We start from the raw sequence: 20,390 nt of genomic DNA, 5'->3' as shown, positions 1-20,390 counted from the left end.
CTTCGCAAACAGCGCATGCCACAATAAAACTCCAATACCCACGAAGCACCAAGAAGACGGTTGACGTTAGATTACAATGGCTCATGGGAAAGTGGAAATACAAGAATTGTAAACGCCAACATTTCGTATGTACACATGAAAGTTGAATTATTCACGGGACCAAATATCTATACCTATCTTTTTAAAACGAACACATCAACAACTTTTGAATGTTCCCTTAACCTTAGTTAATACCGCCTTGCCCGGTAGCTAAAAAAAACTACAACTCCCAGCAAAAGATTTAACCGGAAGTAGAGTCGAAATGTCAACAGATACATGGAGCTGTCGACATGAAACAGACGATCTTTTTTTAATTACAAAACGTAGCTTTAATGTTTAAAAAAGTCGGTTGAGGATGAGAGGCGTTATTGTTAAAGTCTTGTCCTTTTTTCTGTTGTTCGTAAGTTTTTGTGCGTCAGAGCGAGCAGAGAGGGAAAACTCACTTGCCTTGCATGAGAGAGATGACGATGGAGGAAATGTGAACCAACAGGACAATATTATAGCCGAGGAAGGGCAGTCAGTAGAAAACCATGAAACAGAACATGGTTCGAACCTCGATTCAAACGAGTTACAGAAGGATGGGTCATCGGTCAGGTCAGAGACGGCAAAAACTAATTTCAGTACTCTCTCTGGATTAACTTGGCATATTGTACCTAGCTAGAAGTAGTTTCAGTAGTTTGGCTTGTACACGGTACAAGCCTAATCATTTTTTGTATGGATGCCAAATAAATATTATACTTTCTAATATTACAAGTACAAAAATACATAGACAAACATAATTTCACCAAAACAAAATCTGTATCCCATCTGTTTAAACTGGGTAAATGTTTTTATGTGCTCCATTCAGCTCTACCTAACTTAAACTTAGACTAGATCAAAATGGCAGCTGTTTAAATGCAAGAGTAACTGAGCCATATTGAGATAACTGACATAGTCACCTCTGAATCTAATCTGTCTGTCACCTTGCAGTAAGTCCAATGACACCACCGACAACTACTACAATGACACCCTTCACTCAACAACAACTACTGTCAAGCCAACTACCCCGGCACCCCCAACAGTCAAGCCCATTCTGCCAGTGCAGACAGGGGTTAAGGCCCAAGAAGAAGAACAGTCCAGCGGGATGACCATATTCTTCAGCCTGCTTGTTATTGGTTAGTGTGTTTTCACCCATCACCGAATAAGTCTGACTCCATATTGTCTGTCAAGATCACAGTTTGTCTGAGCAAACAGGATAGACCAAAAGAAGTAAATTGTTTTACAGCAGGAAATATGCATCTTGTGGTTAACAAAGCATGCATAATTCATCCCGTACCCATAATAATGGAGAACCAATTTAGTGTTTTATTAAATCAAGTTTGTAGATGGGGATCTAGGATGATACCAGTGCATATAGAGGATGTGGTTACACACTGAATGGACATGAAGTACCATCCAAAGTAGCCATTATGCACATTAGTCCACTATCTCGCTGTCAGATTATAAACCAAGATACTATCATGAATGACACATGTACTTACTATTTAGACTGATTTACACTGCGAAAGCATGCAGTTTTAGTTGTAAACTAAGAAAACATCTCATTGGTTTAAAGAAACATATGGAAAAAAATGTTTACTAAACTAGGAAAATGGAAAAATTATCTCAGAGAGCAGTTTAGAAGCCACATAGTTGTATATGTTGTAAAGTTGCCTCTCATTACCTTGCTGCATGAATGAATTTGGCCTCGGGGTGATCGTGGCTCAAGAGTTGGCAGTTTGACTTGTAATCGGAAGATTGTCGGTTCGAGCCCCGGCTTGTACAGTCTCAGTCGTTGTGTCCTTGGGCAAGACACTTCACCCGTTGCCTACTGGTGGTGGTCAGAGGGCCCAGTGGCGCCAGTGTCCGGCAGCCTCGCCTCTGTCAGTGCGCCCCAGGGCGGCTATGGCTACAATGTAGCTTGCCGTCACCAGTGTGTGTGAATGAGTGGATGACTGAACGTGTAAAGCGCTTTGGGGTCCTTAGGGACTAAGTAAAGCGCTATACAAATACGGGCCATTTAATTCAGCATTTCCCATATGACTAATAATTCAGGTTTAATCAGTAAATCTCTCCTGGATTCAGTGTCCAAGAAATTAAATTAAATTATTAAGAAATTTAATTGGAGCTCAATGGTACTCTTCGTCTCTCATTGACATCCCTGTGCATTTGGTTACTGGAAGGAAGGCAGCTTGAGAAAAGATGACAATACTGTAATATTTGGGAGACGGTGTGATTTTATTAACATGGATGTATGTTTCTCTTAACACTCACCCCCAGGTATTTGCATCATATTGGTGCACCTGCTCATCAAGTTCAAGCTGCATTTTCTTCCAGAGAGTGTGGCTGTTGTGTCCTTAGGTAAGTACTGCTTATGTATTATATTTGTAATTGCATTTGGCATCATACTAAAATTTTAACATCATAAGTGTATTTGTCCAAGTAATTAAAGTAGAATTTTATTTCTTGTTATCTGTCATATTTATGTTTACATTAATGGAGGTTCAGAAAAAAAATTATATTATGTCAACATATTTCCATTTAATTTAAAAACCACCAACCAGGCCAGAAATTTGGATGTAGTGATGGACTCAGACCTAAACTTAGAAAAACACATTAAGACAATAACAAAGTCAGCTTACTATCTTACTAAAGATCTGATGTCTCAACAAGACCTGGAAAAACTAGTCCATGCATTCATCTATAGTAGGCTTGATTACTGTAACAGCATCTTTACAGGTCTACCTAAAAAATCAGTCAGACAACTACAGCTCATTCAGAACTCTGCTGCTCGAGTCCTCACTAAGACCAAAAAAGTGGACCACATCAGTCCAGCTCTGAGGTCTTTACACTGGCTGCCTGTCCGTCAGAGGATAGACTTTAAAGTTCTGATGCTGGTCTATAAAGCTCTGAATGGTTTAGGACCAAAGTACATCAGTGACCTCCTGACCCAGTATGAACCTTCCAGATCCCTCAGGTCATCTGGATCCGGTTTTTTATCAGTTCCCAGAGTCAGAACCAGACACCGAGAAGCTGCATTCAGCTTTTATTCTCCATATATCTAGAACAAACTCCCAGAAAGCCTCAGATCATCTGAAACATTCAGTTTATTTAAATCCAGTTTGAAGACTCACCTGACTCAGCTGCATTTGAATAAAGCACCAAATCCGCATTGTTTTATTTTTAAGCTTAAATTTCAAAACTTATATTTTAACTACTAATTTTATCTACTGCTCCTTTTTTTCATCTTAAATCATCCTTTTTATTTGTTTTTGTTTTGTTATGTCTCTGTAAGACACTTTGAATCACCTTGCTGTTGAATTTTGCTATATAAATAAACTTGCCCTGCCTAATTTAGATAAAACACTTAGCCTTCAGACTTATCTGAATCACCAGTTTTTAGCATTTTACAATGAACGTTCTGTAAGGAACTTTATTATGTCAAAGAGGGTAATCCTCAATTGGATATTAAGAGCTCATGGCAGTGCAGCCTCAGCCATCTAATGTTTGAACCTTCTGTTTGTGAGGAGCAGCCAAACAGAAGTAATTTTCCTTCAAATCGGTGTGGCCTTAAAGGCAGAAGAGCAGAAATGGCTTATTTCAGACAGTAGATGAATTGCACCAAAGCATATGGATTGTTTTAAACGTTGAGATGTCTTTGCATTCTTGTTAAAAACATGAGTCAGTAGCTTGTAGAAGAACCTTTCCAGCAAAAACTTGGAAGTAATTGATTTTTGTATAAATGAACAGTCTCTCGTAGCATTGTGGAGGAATTTCTTTACAACGTTGCTTCAGCTCATTGAATTTTGCTGGAATTTCTTCACGCACAGCTCTGTTAAGGGTTGCAATCAGGTTGACATCTGAACTTTGATTGGGCCATTGCCGCGCCTTGATTCTTTTTTTTTTTTTTTTTTCAGCCATTCAGTCCTTTTCCATGAACCAATTTTGGCCAACCTTTAACTTTCATGCAGATAGTCACATATTTAAAGCAAAAATACTTTGGTAAACAGAGGAGTTCACAGTTGACTCCACAACAGCATGGTACCCAGATCCTGTGGCTGCAAAACAAGATCAAATCATTTTTAAAGAGAAGTGGCTTCTCCTGGCAGCTGTTAAAAGCAAGCGGTATTTGTTCAGTCTTTTTCTAACACGCTTCACTCAGGGCTGTAGTGTCTGAGATGTAGCACTTGGGTTAACATCCCAGGCGTCAGCTTTTATAGAGGTAACACACACTTGCTGATAAACAGTTAATCAGACATATTACCTCTTTTGTTGTACATGTACAATTACAGTAAAAGTCTATTCTATTCATTTTTATGTTCATTCTTATGGCAGCATTAAGGGGTGGGGGGGGTAATTAGTTTTTCACAAGACTTCATATATTACTCATATGTTCTATACACACAGAGAGACTCAGTTTTCATCTGTGTTATGCAACAAAATGAAACAAAGGGTAGACGACCTAAGGGAAATCGTTTTTCTTTAGGTTGTCTGTGTGATTTAAGATGAGCAAACACTAACTCATTGGTGCCATTTGCAGCCTTATTCAATATTTAAGAAGTACTTAATTTAAAAAAAAACAAAAAACAAAAAAAACAAACCAAGATGTATTTCATTTTTCTCCTGAGGTGCAGCTTTGCTTCCTCTGTGCAGTCGATTTAGGTTAATTCTCGTTCTAATTCTCTCCACCAGCTTCCTCTTTACATGTCTGTGCAGTTACACTCGCTATAATTCAGTGACACCCATCTGTCTTCACCCTGAAGGCCTTTTGCTTTTGCACGACCTGCTTGCTGCATATAAGACAGGCCTCGTCACAGGGGACTCTGCTGAAGAGAGATAACACACTGCTTACAAATCAGAAAAGGCTGCTTTTCCTTCCTCATCACTTCCTTTTTCCCCATCTATTCTTTGTATGTCTTCCTCTGCACTATCACTCTCCATCTGCCAATATATCTAGAACTTACACACTGCTTTGAGGCTCGTGTTTAATTTCTGTCTTCATCTTATCTATCTCCTTTTCTCGACTCTTTACAAAGCTTTGTGTTTCATCACCCTTTTAATTAATGTTCTGCTGGGTTGTGTAGAAAGAGAACTGAAGCCCCAGCAGGATGTTCTCAAAGACAAAAGTATAACCATAGCTCTTTTAAACAAGTTATAATTGAACTATGATGACATTTATGAGGTATTTACTGTAAACCACTAAAATAGCATGTGTTGCGTGATTTTCATGAAATTAAGTAGTAAACGTTTTTTTTCAAACACTGGTATTTCCTTACTCTTTCCAGGGATTCTAATGGGAGGCTTCATTAAGATCATTGAGTTCCAGGAACTGGCCAACTGGAAGGTATAGTTTTACTGGGTTTCAACATGTTTTTTTTCTTCTGTCAGCACTGCACTTGGTCCAAATTTAAAATGTAACTTTTTTTGGTTTTGATTACTTTAGCATTAGGTAAAATAATCACATTCGTCTACACTGCAAGCACACAAACAAATACACATATGCAGTGCATGTCCACAGCTTAACCCATAGCAACCTTTCTTATCTCCACGCTGCACTCACTGCTCTCAGATTCAAAATGTGTGGTTCTTAGTTTTGCTTGATTTTCTTAGAGTGGAGTAAAATAATTACATTCCCACAAACGCACAAAAAATATACAAAAGTATTCTCTAAAACCTTTGCCCATTTTATACTTTGGATAGATACAGTGATTGATCATATTTAGTGCAGTTGCATTCCTACGTAATGCACAGTCCTGTAACTTGTAATGCAACAAATTCCCTAGAAAATCCCTTCCCACACCTGCCCAAAACATCTGCTTTCATTTTTCAACTTCTCTTTCTTCACTCATTCATTAATTTCCTGGTTCCTGTTGTCACAAATGTCATCATTCGTATCATGCAAACTTTGTTATCGACCTGTGACATGCACCATTTTTGTGCTTGGTATGCCCCCCCCACAAGCCTTTTTCCCCCCTGCAGTTCTCGGACCCTTTAATTAACATTCCCTGTTCTCTGCCAGTGAGTTAGAAAATAAGTGAACAGGAGAGGCACAGGGAAGGATATGCAGAGTGAAAGGGAGGCAGGACAAGAGGACAGGTTATGCCAATGTTTCTTGCACACAGGGTCCCATTGTCTTTTAAGCTTGGAGCCCCCAGGGTATTGCTGAGTCATCTACATTAGTAACCAGAGCCCCTGGAGCCCTTTTCCACACATTGCCCCAGTCCTGTAAATCTCTAGACTGCTATGTCTGTATTTGTGTTTAAGTTGTAGCAAACAAGCCTGCTCTCCTGTCTATGTCTAGGCAGCAGTGACTTCAATAGTAGTAAAGTAATATGAATTACACTATGGCAGCTGCTTCTTTGCTGGAGCATGGATATGCTAAGTGGTTTATAGCCCATTTGAGACCTGAAAAGACCTAGGACACAATGCAAATGAATTATGTCTGACCTATTTGTTTTTTAAAAAGCTTCCGTGAAGCACGATGAAACCAGTTTGAAGTAAGATTGCCAGTGGCAGAACTGGGCTTCTGTAAGCATGTTTTTTTTTTATTGTTTACTTTTAATTGCAGCTGTTTTGAAATTGTACATTTGTTTGTAGGTTTGTGCTTTATTTTTATAATTAATTAAAGGGATCTGTTCTCCCTGATCAATGTCTTTTGGTAGCTGCCTGTAAGGCTGGCGCCACCTCATCCAACTAGAGCATTTCTACAGCTGGCCCACTTGGTTAATCTCGCCAGCCTGGAGGACTGCCCTATACCCTGCCTGAAGGGTGTACAACTCCCTCAGGCAGCAGCATCCTGTTATTGCTGGATTTGCTCTTTCCTTTTTACCACCAATCTGCTGTCTTTGCTTTTGACAACTGAGCTTTCTATCTTCAGTGCACTCACTACAACCCACCATACAAAGAGAGCCTTTTCCTGTGTGCTTTTTTCTAGCACATGCAGGGAAGGCCTCTCTGTTTTTTCCTTATACTTACCTTCATCCCCCCCCGTCTCTCCCATGTTTTCTGACACAGATTGTGGAAGTAGCATGCTGGTATTAAGTCTTACAATCGTAGAAATTTGTCTCATCGCCAAAACCGAGCGAGATAAACAAGAATATTTGTACTCCAAACAAGACCTCTCTCTCTGTTTAAGCTTTTCTGTATTGTCCTATCTGGGCTTGTCACTTTGCTTCAGTGGCAGCAGTGGTGTGTTTTAGCCCCAAAGGGCTGCACATATTTTATTAGATGTCTCCCACGCCACGGAGAGAGAGAGCGACAGAATGAGAGAAGTTTTAATTGTGGTTTTAGGGGCTTTTTTGTGCTTTTTTTTAATGTGGTGATTTCACCGGTTGTCAAAATCAAGCCTCCAGGGACCCTGTACTATAAATGAAGGTCTCTTCAACATCTGCACTCATATTTTTTGTTATCTCTCAACTCTCTTTTAACTGTGTTCTCTTCATCTTTGGCATTCATCTTTTCTCATTTAGTTCAAGCTCTGTATCAGCTCTTCTCCCGAGTATACCCATCGTCAGCTTTCTGGTTTTATCCATTTCATCTTTCCTTTCAGCTTCTGAAATCTCATTACTCCTCATCAGTCCATAACTTTCTCCAGTTTCAGGAGGAGATTGCAGTGCTATCTTGCCTAAAGTCTAGTGCTTTGTCAGTCAGTGTAAATGTAACGCCCAACAACATTTGTTTGACCCAAAATTCTAAAGAACAATTCTTTCTCCTTTAGACTGTTTTATTTAACAATTTATTTAATTGTTTCATTCATTGATAAATATTATTTATTGCACTCCACTTTTAACCAGTCTCTTACCTGCAAAGTAATGAGAATCCTTTGAGGTATGTGTAGAGAAAAACCAATGTGTACTTGTTCAGTCCTCCCAGTTGGCATTTTTATTAGCATTAAAGGAACACGTGCATTGGTGCCTTGGGAGTACAGTGGTAGACGTCAGGTCGCAGTGCACGCATGGCATACTTTCATGTGTCTGTGGTGTTAATATTCATTCTTGAGCACCTGGCCTGAAGACTTCTGCTTGACCTAAATGTCGAGAGAAACTGGTAACCTGGAAGCAAGAGTTGGTCTACTTTTCCTGAAATTTGAATGTTTTGGAAAAACAAAGTAAGCAAGGGCATAGCCTTTTAGCATAAGCATACAGTACATCCTCCGCAGGCTGTCCTCAGTGCTTGACTCTCTGTGCTTGTAGCCATGGTTTTGTTGATATTGAGAAATTTACCGTCTGAACTAAAATGACTGCTCCTGCACCCACACGTTTGGTTTCTTTTTTTGTGGTTCTGTCTCATCTTATATCACTCCAGTTATGCTCTTTAAATTCTAAATAATTACTTAGAAAGGTAAAAAACAAATACCTAAAAGCAGAAGATTATGCAAGAAGTTATGCCAGCATATTTTCAATTAAAATCTACTACCCCTAAAATCTAAAAGTTCTTAAACCTTTTTATTAACTACTTAATAAAAATAAGTAGTTAATAAACTACTTATCGTGTTTGATAGCAAATTCTATAAAAATAGTGTCTCAAATGGTAAATTGGAGGATTGTGGAATGGGATTGTGTATGTGAGAAAAAAGTTATGGATCTAATTACACACTCAGGTGTTGCCGGCCTGTTGCAATACTTTCCAGGAAAGCCACATCAAGTGTGGAAATAACTGTCTAAACGTCCATCTGCTAATGGGGTTGTTGGGATTGAAATTCAGGTTCAACCAGCTGTGCTGACAGGCTTTCATAATACAAAGAGGGAGATTGTTGACTGAGTGCTGTAAATATGGCTCTGCCTTTTTCAAACTTTCTAACAGAAGCAACCGCCGTGTCAACCGCTCAGAAATATAACTTGTGCATGAACATTTATTAATGCATACTGTGTGTTGACACACACGTCCAAACACACTTTGGCTAACACAAGAACACACGGTGCATGATGCACAGACACATTGGCAGCTAGAGCGTAAGGCATGGGCACATGATGCCTGTGCCTGATCTTGGAGGCTGGCCCATTTAGCTGAGAAGCAACAAAGATTGCATTATTTTGCTGAAATAATCAGAGAGCCAAGGTCCCTGTTTGTGTGTGTGTGTGTGTGTGTGTTCTTGTTTATATGAACGATGAGCTCACAGCCTGTTTACAGCATGTTGAAGTGAGCATGTTTAAAAGCTTCTATAGAATGGTGAGTTGCCTAATAGGAAGGCAGGGCAGGCGGTCCTTAGACAAATACCTGTTGGGTGTGTGTGTGTGTGTGTGTGTGTGTGCTCATTGTTGAGGAGTCGACATCCAAATTTGTTTTGTCAGATAAAGAGCTGTAACTATAACAGCTCAGGCAGCCCCCCTCGCCCTCACCGTTTCTCCTCCCCCATGACTCATTAGGTCAGCTGATGGTCACTGTACCGGCTTTCATGTGTCCGATGAATAATGTGGAGTGTTTGTTGAATGCGTAACCACAAGTTAGTGTTTTATCATTTACTGGCATGTACATACTTTTTGCGTTAACAGTATTGCTAAGAATTCCTGTTTAGATTAACAATGTCATATGTGTAACAGTCCAAATTATTTAAGTGCTGTTTTTCTTTGACTAGCACAGTTACATTTCCCTTTAACGTTTTCAGATGTTTTCTTTAAATTTGAAACTATGACTCAATGCTTGCACATGTCTCACTTTACAGTAATGACACTTGCAATTGTACTTGTACCTCATCAGTTTGTTACTATTGACCAGTTTGCAGCTCTAATCCAAGGTTAAAGGCAGCATTTTGTCACCTCTCTGCTGCAGTTTATTTACCAATAAAATGTTTTGTTTTTTGTTTTCCTAAAAGGAGGAGGAAATGTTCAGACCCAACATGTTCTTCCTTTTGCTTTTGCCACCCATCATCTTTGAATCTGGATACTCTTTACATAAGGTACGTGTGTGTATGAGGCTGGATTTACACAACCAGCACCCTCGTGTTCTTAAAACAGTACAAACCACCACGTATATTTATAAAGGACAAAACTGACCTTTAGGCGTGACGGAATAAGATTCATGAGACCAAAAGTCTGAGCAACCCAGCAATAAGCTGGAGCCTTTTAGTATGTGTGTTACATTTACAAATGCAGTACCTACAAATCATTCAAAGCAGCAAGAGGCTTAAGCAGGTCACCTGTTTGTGTTTTTTGTTTTGATAATGGAGTTTTTGCTCCCTTTGTTTTTATTTTATCAATATTTTATTTATTTTTTACATTATTAACTGGCTTCATTTTTTCCAAACAACTAAAAGGTCACAGTCTTTTTAGTTTTTTACAACTCTCTGTGAAATTATGCTATAATTTTTTTTGCTGGCAGTATCTAATACTTAACCTGCATGTTCTTGTGTCTTCAGGGTAACTTCTTCCAGAACATTGGTTCCATTACCCTCTTTGCTGTGATTGGCACAGCTATCTCTGCCTTCATAGTTGGAGGAGGCATCTATTTCCTTGGCCAGGTGATGTTTCTATTAATCTAGTAATCAACACAGGCCCGTGACACACAGCCCTCATTCAGTTAAAGAGTATGTGACCTCATGATATAATATTTTCAATGTTCTGTCAGGGTTTTGTTAGTACAGGAAATGTTTAATGGGATATGCTCAAAAATAAATTATTGCTGCATCACCATTATCACTTTCTTATTGTACAAATCTGTAACACTGATATCGACGTAATCAGATGTTTTCTTGCAGCTTAACAATCTGGGGCTTTGTTTTTTTTTTTTTTTGATAACCCTCCTCACAGGCTGATGTTATCTATAAGATGACCATGACTGATAGGTGAGATTTTTTCTAAGCATTTACTGTGAGCTTTCTTACTTCATTGTGATGGAATTTTTCTGTGTCAGATAAAACTTGGCTCAGTTTTGCTGACAGGTGTTAAGCCTAGTCTTGGACTAAACATGTATTTCACTGATGAAATCACATACTGAGCTGAGATCATTTTCTGCTAGTGTGAATTCCTTGAATTTACCATTTTTACATGAGCCACAAAAGGTCAAAACTTACTCACTAGTGTAACTTACTCACGTGGGAAAATTAACAAATTTCCCACGTGTGGGACTAATAAGGTTTATCTTATCTTATTCTTTTTTTCCCCCTCTATTCTTAATAACACCCTCTTCCTACTTAGTTTGAACTGTGCCCTCTACATCTGAAGGGTTTGTCTTTTAGGAGTTCAAAGTAACAGGACAATCCACCTACCAGAGACATATCCAGTACAAACACAGCATGTTACTCCACACCCATGTGTTTTTTCTAGCAACTAGCACATTCCGGCAGTACTTTAGCCTACGTATTTTATTTGTTTTTGAATGAAACAAAGAAAATAACTCAGAAATAACTTAAAGGAGTTTACATTTGGGGGGTTTTTTAGAATGTAGGGTACATAGCTCAATAGATTTTCTGATGGAAAGTCCCAATACAGCCTCTTGACTTCTTGAGTAATTGCTCCATTTTTACACCTGTTTCTGCGGTTTTTTGTTTGGTTGTTTTTTTTGTCAGTTTTTTTCCCCAGGAAACTTTTGATAATCTTTTAATGTTTTATTTTCCTAGTACTAAAGTGTGCTACTTTGTATGCATTCGGACTCCTTTAAAGTCAGAGAAAGTAAAAATCATATTTCTTGTCTCTTGCTTCCTCTTATTTATTTTAGAAATGTTTTTCCTCTTTTACTGCCCACATGTGTTTGTGTCTTAATTTCTTTTATGAATGAAGTAAATCTTTCTCATTCCCTTCTACTTTGCTGTAGCTTTGCCTTTGGCTCACTGATCTCAGCCGTGGACCCCGTAGCTACCATTGCCATATTCAATGCACTCAACGTGGACCCAGTCCTTAATATGCTGGTGTTTGGTGAAAGCATTCTCAACGATGCTGTCTCCATTGTCCTCACCAAGTAAGGACACTCCTTCATGACTTGAATATTCTCCATTGCACACACTGGCACATTTACATTTTCCCAGTCTTTATCAAAAAGTAGGCCTAAGGACAGCATGCATAGAGTCTGCACTCTGCAGATGTTATACAAGGGTTAGATGTACAACACAACATAGCGTCTTAAAATCTAACAGCAACTGAGGCCAAATCCAAACTTCTGTTTTCATATTAAAACAGCTTTTTACATTGATCACTGTACAGATGAGGTTTATTTAATAACCTTGGCATGTAGGCACTACTAGCATGATTAAGCAATAGCTGCTGCTGGCATTGATAAGTTCAGCAGTGCCTGTAATTCTTTATCCATGCTGAATGAACCACTGTTAGTAGAGGGCTGATTTAATGTGTTTCTACTGGAAAAGTTCTATGTGACAGGGGCTTCACAAATCAAGGTATGACGAATAGTGAACATGGATGCTTCTAAAACTCTCTTTTTCTGTTTGTTCAGACTAAAACAATTTCTAGCTAATATGGGTCAGCAGGATTTCCAAAAGTCTCAATGTTTCAATTCTTAAAACACTTGACTGGGTCCCATGTTTAATTATAGTAAAAATTGTTTCAAATGAAAACATATTAGTATGCCCAACTTGCTTGACTGTGATCACCTCATTAAGGTCCATTAAACTAGACACATGGGGGATAAGATATTAGACATTTACTGTGGCAGTCATATAACAACAAATAAAGATCCCCAAATGCTCATAGAAATCAGCAAAAAATTACATGTTTCAAAACATCACAAGTACTACACTTCTAAGATTACTTTCTTTCAAAGTAATTCAACATTTGTTACAAGCACGGACTGCTATTAGTTCATTCAAATTTGGTTTTACAGGTACCAGTTAGACAAAATGCAAACAAATACTAGCTATAAAGTGGGATCAGAATAGCAGTACCTGCTTTTAGCTGAAATCATATTAGCCCATTACAGCACTTACTGAACTGCAGCTCTCCTGATCAGTTTAATTTTATTCAATCATATTGTTGGTGCATAAAATAAGCGTAACATTTTTTCCCATTTTGACGCAAAGGCCATTGAGTTCACGAAAGCAGAGAAGAAAATGCGATCATTTTAAAGTAAACAGTGGCATTTCATTTACAAGAAGACCATGAAGTTAACAGAATAAACATAAACATTAGCCATTGTTTATGTTCGGACACACTGGCAACCTGGCCAAGGTGTACCCTGCCTCTCATCCTATGGCCACTGTGATAGAGGCTTTAGCTCCTCCGCACAACCCTGCATTGGGTCTTGAGAGAGAATGGGTGGTGGATTAGGTAATAATGCAGTTATTACTGCGAAAATCTTCACAAGCATGTTTCAAACAACTTGCTCTTACATCCTGTAAGAGGATGTAAGAGCAAGTTGTCATTTTTCTAAATTGGGTGGCGTATTGCACTTTGAACAAAACAGGAAACAATAGCATGATCTGCCAACCACAAGAGTTACAATCTATATACAATCTATACAACTCTGTGAAAAATACATCATTAAGTAACACAATAAAGATCTACTGATGTATATGTATAAAATGCCTACATTTTCAGTATTTTTTTAAAATTAAATTTCAGTTCAGTTTTCTTTATATAGCGCTTCATTCATAACAGCACTCAACTCAGGATCTCGGGGCATATGTATTTGTATAGCCTGCTGTCTCACGTTATACTAAATACTGATGTTTGCAATAGTGAGGAGAAAAAAAACTATTCTAACAAGAAGAACATTCTTGAACCAAGCTCAGATAGGACAGCCACCTGCCTCGACCAGGTTACATGAGGAGAAAGCAAGGAGAGAGAGAGAGGGATATTTTTCATATTAAAACATATACTCATGTGCTCTTGTGCTGACTTATATTGTCCTCAAGGCTTAATCATTTGGTTGAGTGCAGTAGACCTCTTAAACACACCAACAGTAACACACCAGTGGCTTAAAATTTTGATATCCGGCATTTTCCAACCTTTGAACTTGACCTAGTTTTTGCAGATGACTCATTTTGCTTTCATGGGTAAGACTGAAGAGGATAGAAATAGCAATATATTTTGTTTTTATAGACCTTAAATTACTGGATGTGAGCAGGCTGCCGTCAAAATCGGGAAAAGGATGAAACCCAGTGGCTGGAAGGCTGAAAGTGGTCAATGTCTGAACTTATCACTGAAGTTTGTCTTGACACACCTTTAGATTTTCTTCAGAATATCTGCTACTCAGAAATGTTTATCTAGTTTCTGCTGTTATCTGCTTACTGACTACCTCAGACAGGCGACAGAAACTTGACAGACAAGTTTGACAGAAACGTTGTTCGGGTTTCCTGTTCACACACTAGCTTCAGTATCTGCACTCCCTTTATTGTTTCCTTATCTCTCCTACTCACTACAGAATAAATGTGCAAAGTGATCTTAAGTATCCGGGTGTCTCTGAGGTCTAAATGAGTGCATAAATAATAAATAGGCTGACTGAGCAGCCCTGGCAGTGTGCTTATTGTTAGCACCCAACAAAGTGGTTTTCTTAGAAAGCAATCATGTAGTTTGGCCCAGCCATTTCCAAACGCCACGCAGAAGCTAATGCTTTACCTTGGAAGGCTGTTAATAAACATTGTGATTATAAATAGGATGTAAACTGTGAATCCAGCTAAACTAATATTTATGAAATACACAACATGCAACATTTTTGGTGCCAGCACCAAGATAATCATTTGTCACGCTATAAGAGATTTTGGTGTTTCTGGTAATCACAGATCACAGTAAATGTTTGGGAACTTTTGTCTTACAGTTTGTTTCTTATTGTGATGAAAATAAAGAAACAAGTTGAAATGTATGGTACAAATATCTCAGTTGAACCAACAGGATAGTTGCAGTATGCCTGCTCTCTCCAGCTCCTAATTTTGGTGGAGTGTTTCTGCCCTCTAGTGTCAACTGAAGATATTCCAAGACTAAATGCATCACAGTGCCACTGAGATTTAATTTGTTACTTTCCTCCCTTTTGTGTTTTTCAGCACAGCGGAGGGTTTCTTTTCCCGCTCAGACAACTCCACGGTAACAGGCTGGGAGACTTTTCTACAAGCTCTGGGTTATTTCCTTAACATGTTTTTCGGTTCTGCTGCACTGGGAACCCTCACTGGACTCATCTCAGCTCTTGTATCCAGCCGCCATTCTCCTTGCATGTGTTTGTACTTTATATGTGTGAGAATTGTATTTTCTGGTCTGGCCTTATTTCAATTCCCTAACTTACTGAATCAGTTTCTGAAACACTTTGACCTGAGGAACACGCCATCGCTGGAGTTTGGGATGATGATCATCTTTGCCTATCTTCCCTATGGACTGGCAGAGGGAATCAAATTGTCTGGTGGGTCAATACAATCACATGCACATAATGAATACATGAATAGTTTTGTATGTTTGACTTTTCCTCTGACCTCCATCTCCCATCTGTTTCCACCTACAGGAATAATGTCTATCCTGTTTGCGGGAATTGTGATGTCTCACTACACCCATCACAACCTATCTCCTGTCACCCAGATCCTTATGCAGCAGACACTGCGCACTGTGGCCTTTATGTGTGGTCAGTAGATTCTCGCTTAGCATCCCAGTTCACCGCTGGCTGTCATTATCAGAAGTTTTCACTGCTTTCTTAATTTCTTTCTCCAGAGACGTGTGTGTTTGCGTTCCTCGGCCTCTCCATCTTCAGCTTCCCTCATAAATTTGAAATGTCATTTGTAATCTGGTGCATAGTAAGTTGTCTTTTATTGATGTCATTTTAATCTGTCTGCTTATTCCCACGGTAATCAGGAATGACAGCTGTTCTCTCTCTGTAGGTCCTGGTTCTTCTTGGCCGTGCTGTGAACATCTTCCCTCTGTCATTTTTGCTGAACTTCTGCAGGGACCACAAGATCACACCTAAGATGATGTTCATCATGTGGTTTAGTGGTGAGATGACATGACTAATGTGTTTCGTTAATTACAGGGCGTCATCTTTTTATTGGTGTCTAAACCACACTCATTACACTAATACAGTGCGCACATCTCCGGCTGCAAATGAAAGTAGAGTTTGTGTTATTCTGCAGCTGTTGTGGAAAATCGGTTGCGTTTATCACATTTTTGATAGAACATGGACTGATTTTAGCTTATCCTTATCAGAAGAATGTCTGATTTCTTTTTCTCTGCTTTATAATATAAAAATGAATTCATAATCGATGTTTTTTGGCTGGGTAAAACTTAGTGTCCCAGAACGCTGCTACATGCTGCATGTGAGATGCATCGTCAAGGTCAGAGGTCAAATTTTCTGAAATTCTTGTGAATGCGACAGCTAGTGAAAAGAGAAAAGCATCACTGAAGCAGCATTTTCTGTATTCAAAGATTAATATAGTCACTGACTTCTGTGTAGTTATTTAGAGATAAAATGAATATTTTGCTTCGACTTTATTTTTTAACTCGTTCTTTGTTTGTTTAGTAGACACCGCAACAGAAGTGAATAAACCTGTGATTTCTGTGAGGTCGGACAATAAAATTTGTCGACTGCATCAAAAGTGCCTGTAGGAGTAACAAAGTACTGCTTAACAAGATGACTTCCAGTCTCAAGACTCTTTAGCAGCAAAATATTTTATTGTGATAATTTTGCAAAGAGTTTCTGAAGAATTGAAAACTGACCAGAACAAGCAGGCTGAGTGTTGTGGAATGCAGTCGGGGTAGTTCAAAGAGAGAGTTAGAGGAACACACCACTACAGCAAAGAGCATCTGAAAAAACGTCTCTAAAGATAGTCAGAAAATCTCTCCAGAAATTTGTGCTATGATGCTATCTATCGTGCTGAGGAGGTCTGAGTCTGTCATTGAAAATAAAGGTGGTATGAAGCACTGAAGCAGTAAACTTTTTTAGCAAAGACTTCACACTGTGGTGCCTGTTTAGTAAGTCTAAACTTCTAGTTTTTGATATAGCAGACAACCATTGTCCTACTGTTTTTGAACACAATAAACATCATTTAACTAAACAGAGACGTGCTCCTGTTGTATATCTTGTGCATTAAAACTAAAATGTGGAAAAAGTCAAAACACATCGAGCTTTATATGATAACCATTTCTTGTGAAAGCCATTATGCTAAATGTTTTATTTTTCCATTCATTCTGCTTTTTTTTTCCCTTCTTTGCTAGGTTTGCGAGGTGCTATTCCCTATGCCTTGAGCCTTCATTTGGGTTTGGAACCCATTGAGAAGCGTCAGCTAATCGGCACCACCACCATCATCATCGTGCTCTTTACCATTCTTTTCCTCGGGGGTGGCACCATGCCACTCATCCGCATCATGGACATTGAGGATAGCCAGTCACGGCGTAAAAACAAGAAGGACGTCAATCTCAGCAAGACACAAAAGATGGTAATGATTGAAGCACCCAGGGTTCTAGCACACGGGGGGCACACAGAGAGTTTGTTGTCTGTATTGGTACTAGCTGCGCCATCCTCTCATCTGCCATCAGGCTCTTTCTGCGCACTTCAGAGGGAAAAAACATCAAAGGGTTGATTGTGAAGGACACTGAATCAGTGAGGGGGAATGGACTGCTATCATAGAGATTCACACTTGAAAACACCAAACCTCTGACAGGCACAAATAGACCTTAGCCAGTGGCACTAATAATTTTTTTTTCCCAAATCAAGCTCTTGTGTTTAATATTTCAGTTAACTGTATTAGCTCTAGCTCAATATAATGGGTCATTCTTTTGAAGTAGATCCTATTATTGCGGTCATTTGAAGCTAATGGTGGTGTGTTTTCATGACTTGCATGTATAGTATTTGCATGTTTGATGTCTTCCAAAGCTAAGTGTTACCCCCTGAGGTGCTAGCTGCGAGATCTATCAAATCCCCATTTTTCCTTACGGGTCTCCAGCCCTCTTTGATGTAATTCACTCTTTGGTCCCTTTGCTCTTTCCCTCTCGTCTTTGTTCCTTCTATGTGTGATCTTGACTCACCAGTCTCACCGCTTTTATGCCATTTGAACTTTTTCCTGCGTTCATCTTTTTCTCCTCCTTGCGTTGTTGCCCCCTCTCATTTAATTGCTTTATATGTTTATATGACTTCAGCCTCTGTGCTCATCTTTCTCTACAGGGTAATACCATTGAGTCAGAGCATCTATCAGAACTGACAGAGGAGGAGTATGAGGCTCAAATCTACCAGAGGCAAGACCTAAAGGGCTTCATGTGGCTGGATGCTAAGTACCTTAACCCCTTCTTCACTCGCAGGCTTACACAGGAGGTAAGCGAATCGGGGAGAAGTCTTTTGTGTGGCATATAAAGCTTAAAAGTTGTCATGCTTTGTCCTCAGTCATTGTGATTTATCCACAATTAATATATATCTCACATTATCATGATGTATTTATTCATTGCGAGGGGAGGATGGGCGTTTTGATTTGGATGAGAATCTGTGTCGTCAGGAAATGTATAAAGATGGCTGCATGAACATTTCTGCCCAAGGGTTTATTCCTATATATATATTTATAGTTTTCTGGGGGGGGGGGCGGGTCATGTTATGTAGGGCTTTGTTTCTTGTATCAAAATGAAACTGTCATGTTTAGACACAGAAACAATAATCTAATAGAAATATTTGAGAAATATGTCTGAGCGATTCTGACAAATACTTCTACCATTTTGCACGCAGTTCACTATGTGGTGAACAAGTGTCTAAATGTTTTTGCTTTAAGACTATTTCAAGAGGAACCAACAGAACACAAACTGCACTGCTTAATGTAAAAAAAATGGCTCAACCATCTGCGAAAAAGTTGCCAATATTGGTTAGAAGAATGAGAAATTCCTTTTATGATGTGCACAAGCATGTGAACAAGCAGGTCTTTTCATCTAAGAAATGCACCAAAGAAAAACACTGAACATTAGATTGTGTACCAAGTTGGATCTCACTGCAGGGCTATTGCGTTTCCAGATCTTTTGTTTTGTCCAGTTCTCTGCATCTTTGTGCGATTATTTCTGTACGTGCATGTTCGTTCTAACATATTGCCAAATTTTTGTGTGTCTGATGTGTTTTAACAGGACCTGTTACATGGCCGGATCCAAATGAAGACTCTGACCAACAAGTGGTATGAAGAAGTTCGACAAGGACCGTCGGGCTCTGAGGACGACGAAGAAGAAGCCGAACTTCTCTGATCACTTTCACTGTTTGTTTGGGTTTTTTTTGTAAGCCAATTTATGGACATTGTGTGGGCTGTGGTTTGTGTGTCCCTCTGTGAAAATGAGCATACTTTTCATTTCCTCCACAGGAATGTGTGGAATGTGTCAAGTCACAGTCTGAGTAAAACTCACATTTAACACTGTAAAACTGAATGAGAAAAAACATGTTGTTACTTTGTAAAGAAATTGGCAGGATATCTGATTGTATGCACCATTGACATGTTGAACAGCAGGAAGAGAGTTTTGCTGATTCTCAGAAACTTTTCCCGTGTTTTTCTTTCTTCTTTTGTATGAATCTTTCAATCCAAGGGAAAACTCAAGTGATACTGTGATGAAAATGTTCAGTTCTAAAGCACCTTATCTCTTCCCATTTCTATGGGTCATTTCTATTTGTCCCTTGCTTAGTTAAAAGTACAGTGGAAGTTTTAAAGATTATGAGGGGAAAGATACAGAACAATGGCGCCAATGTTTATATACTGCCAGAGGTTTGAATAGCTATTCAACTGGATTTAATTCTCTCCAAGTCTCCACATTTTTGTTAATTAATTATTCTGAGTAAATTTTAAGCATATATATTGATACATATGTAATAAAGATTTTTAAAAAAGGACCAAGTACCGGGCAACAAAAGAAATGCAGGAGAGAGTTAAAACTAGTTTAGCAGGTGGGATAAAACTAATAGTTAAATGCTAAATTCTAGACTATTGCTCTGAAAAATGGGAAATTACTTTCATTTCTATGTATACTTTAGCTCTAAAAACAATTAACTTCCATGTGTTTATGCTGATTTGTGGGTAAGATTTCTGTCTCTACACTGTCTAAAAGTGGACCTTGTTCACAAAGTATTTCTTTTGATCACGGGCACCAATGAATGTCAGATGGCAATGTCTTTTTTTTGTATTTATTTGAAGAATATTTATGTGCCGTTTATGGATAATGGCTTCTATACAAGCTCTGTGAGTACCACAAGATGATAAAAATAAATAAATATCTCTCTCATATATATACACATATATGTACACATATGTACACACATACATATAACATAATATAAAAAATACATTCCGTTAATAATTGAATGTATTAGTACTGGAGTTAGGCGACCTACAGGGAGTGCAGAATTATTAGGCAAATGAGTATTTTGTCCACATCATCCTCTTCATGCATGCTGTCTTACTCCAAGCTGTATAGGCTCGAAAGCCTACTACCAATTAAGCATATTAGGTGATGTGCATCTCTGTA

The 20,390-nt window shown here is 38.7% G+C and overlaps 1 protein-coding gene across 1 annotated transcript; it reads left to right on the top strand.

Annotated features, from left to right (window-relative positions):
- The first annotated feature begins 254 nt into the window (after nucleotides 1-254).
- slc9a8 (solute carrier family 9 member 8) lies at nucleotides 255-20,153 on the top strand. The gene is made up of 16 exons (XM_005940266.3): nucleotides 255-633; nucleotides 1,009-1,193; nucleotides 2,338-2,418; nucleotides 5,343-5,401; nucleotides 9,869-9,952; nucleotides 10,412-10,513; nucleotides 10,803-10,837; nucleotides 11,806-11,949; nucleotides 14,981-15,122; nucleotides 15,225-15,330; nucleotides 15,430-15,546; nucleotides 15,633-15,715; nucleotides 15,800-15,911; nucleotides 17,130-17,350; nucleotides 18,076-18,222; nucleotides 19,011-20,153. The coding sequence occupies exons 1-16, from the start codon at nucleotides 395-397 to the stop codon at nucleotides 19,122-19,124; spliced, it is 1,971 nt and encodes a 656-aa protein (XP_005940328.1). The 5' UTR covers nucleotides 255-394; the 3' UTR covers nucleotides 19,125-20,153.
- The last annotated feature ends 237 nt before the right edge of the window (nucleotides 20,154-20,390 follow it).

This window comes from Haplochromis burtoni, unplaced genomic scaffold (assembly GCF_018398535.1).
Source record: "Haplochromis burtoni strain Fernald_Lab_line unplaced genomic scaffold, NCSU_Asbu1 Contig_287, whole genome shotgun sequence".
Taxonomy (NCBI): domain Eukaryota; kingdom Metazoa; phylum Chordata; class Actinopteri; order Cichliformes; family Cichlidae; genus Haplochromis; species Haplochromis burtoni.
Note: the sequence above shows the minus strand (reverse complement) of the source record. Positions and strands in the feature narration are given on the sequence as shown.

Excerpts from the sequence above, each read along its gene's own strand:
- slc9a8 (XM_005940266.3), top strand. The coding sequence starts at position 395 with ATGAGAGGCGTTATTGTTAAAGTCTTGTCCTTTTTTCTGTTGTTCGTA. Across the intron at positions 15,123-15,224 it reads CTGGACTCATCTCAGCTCTT|TTTCTGAAACACTTTGACCT; the intron begins GTATCCAGCCGC and ends TTACTGAATCAG. Across the intron at positions 15,547-15,632 it reads CACTGTGGCCTTTATGTGTG|AGACGTGTGTGTTTGCGTTC; the intron begins GTCAGTAGATTC and ends TTCTTTCTCCAG.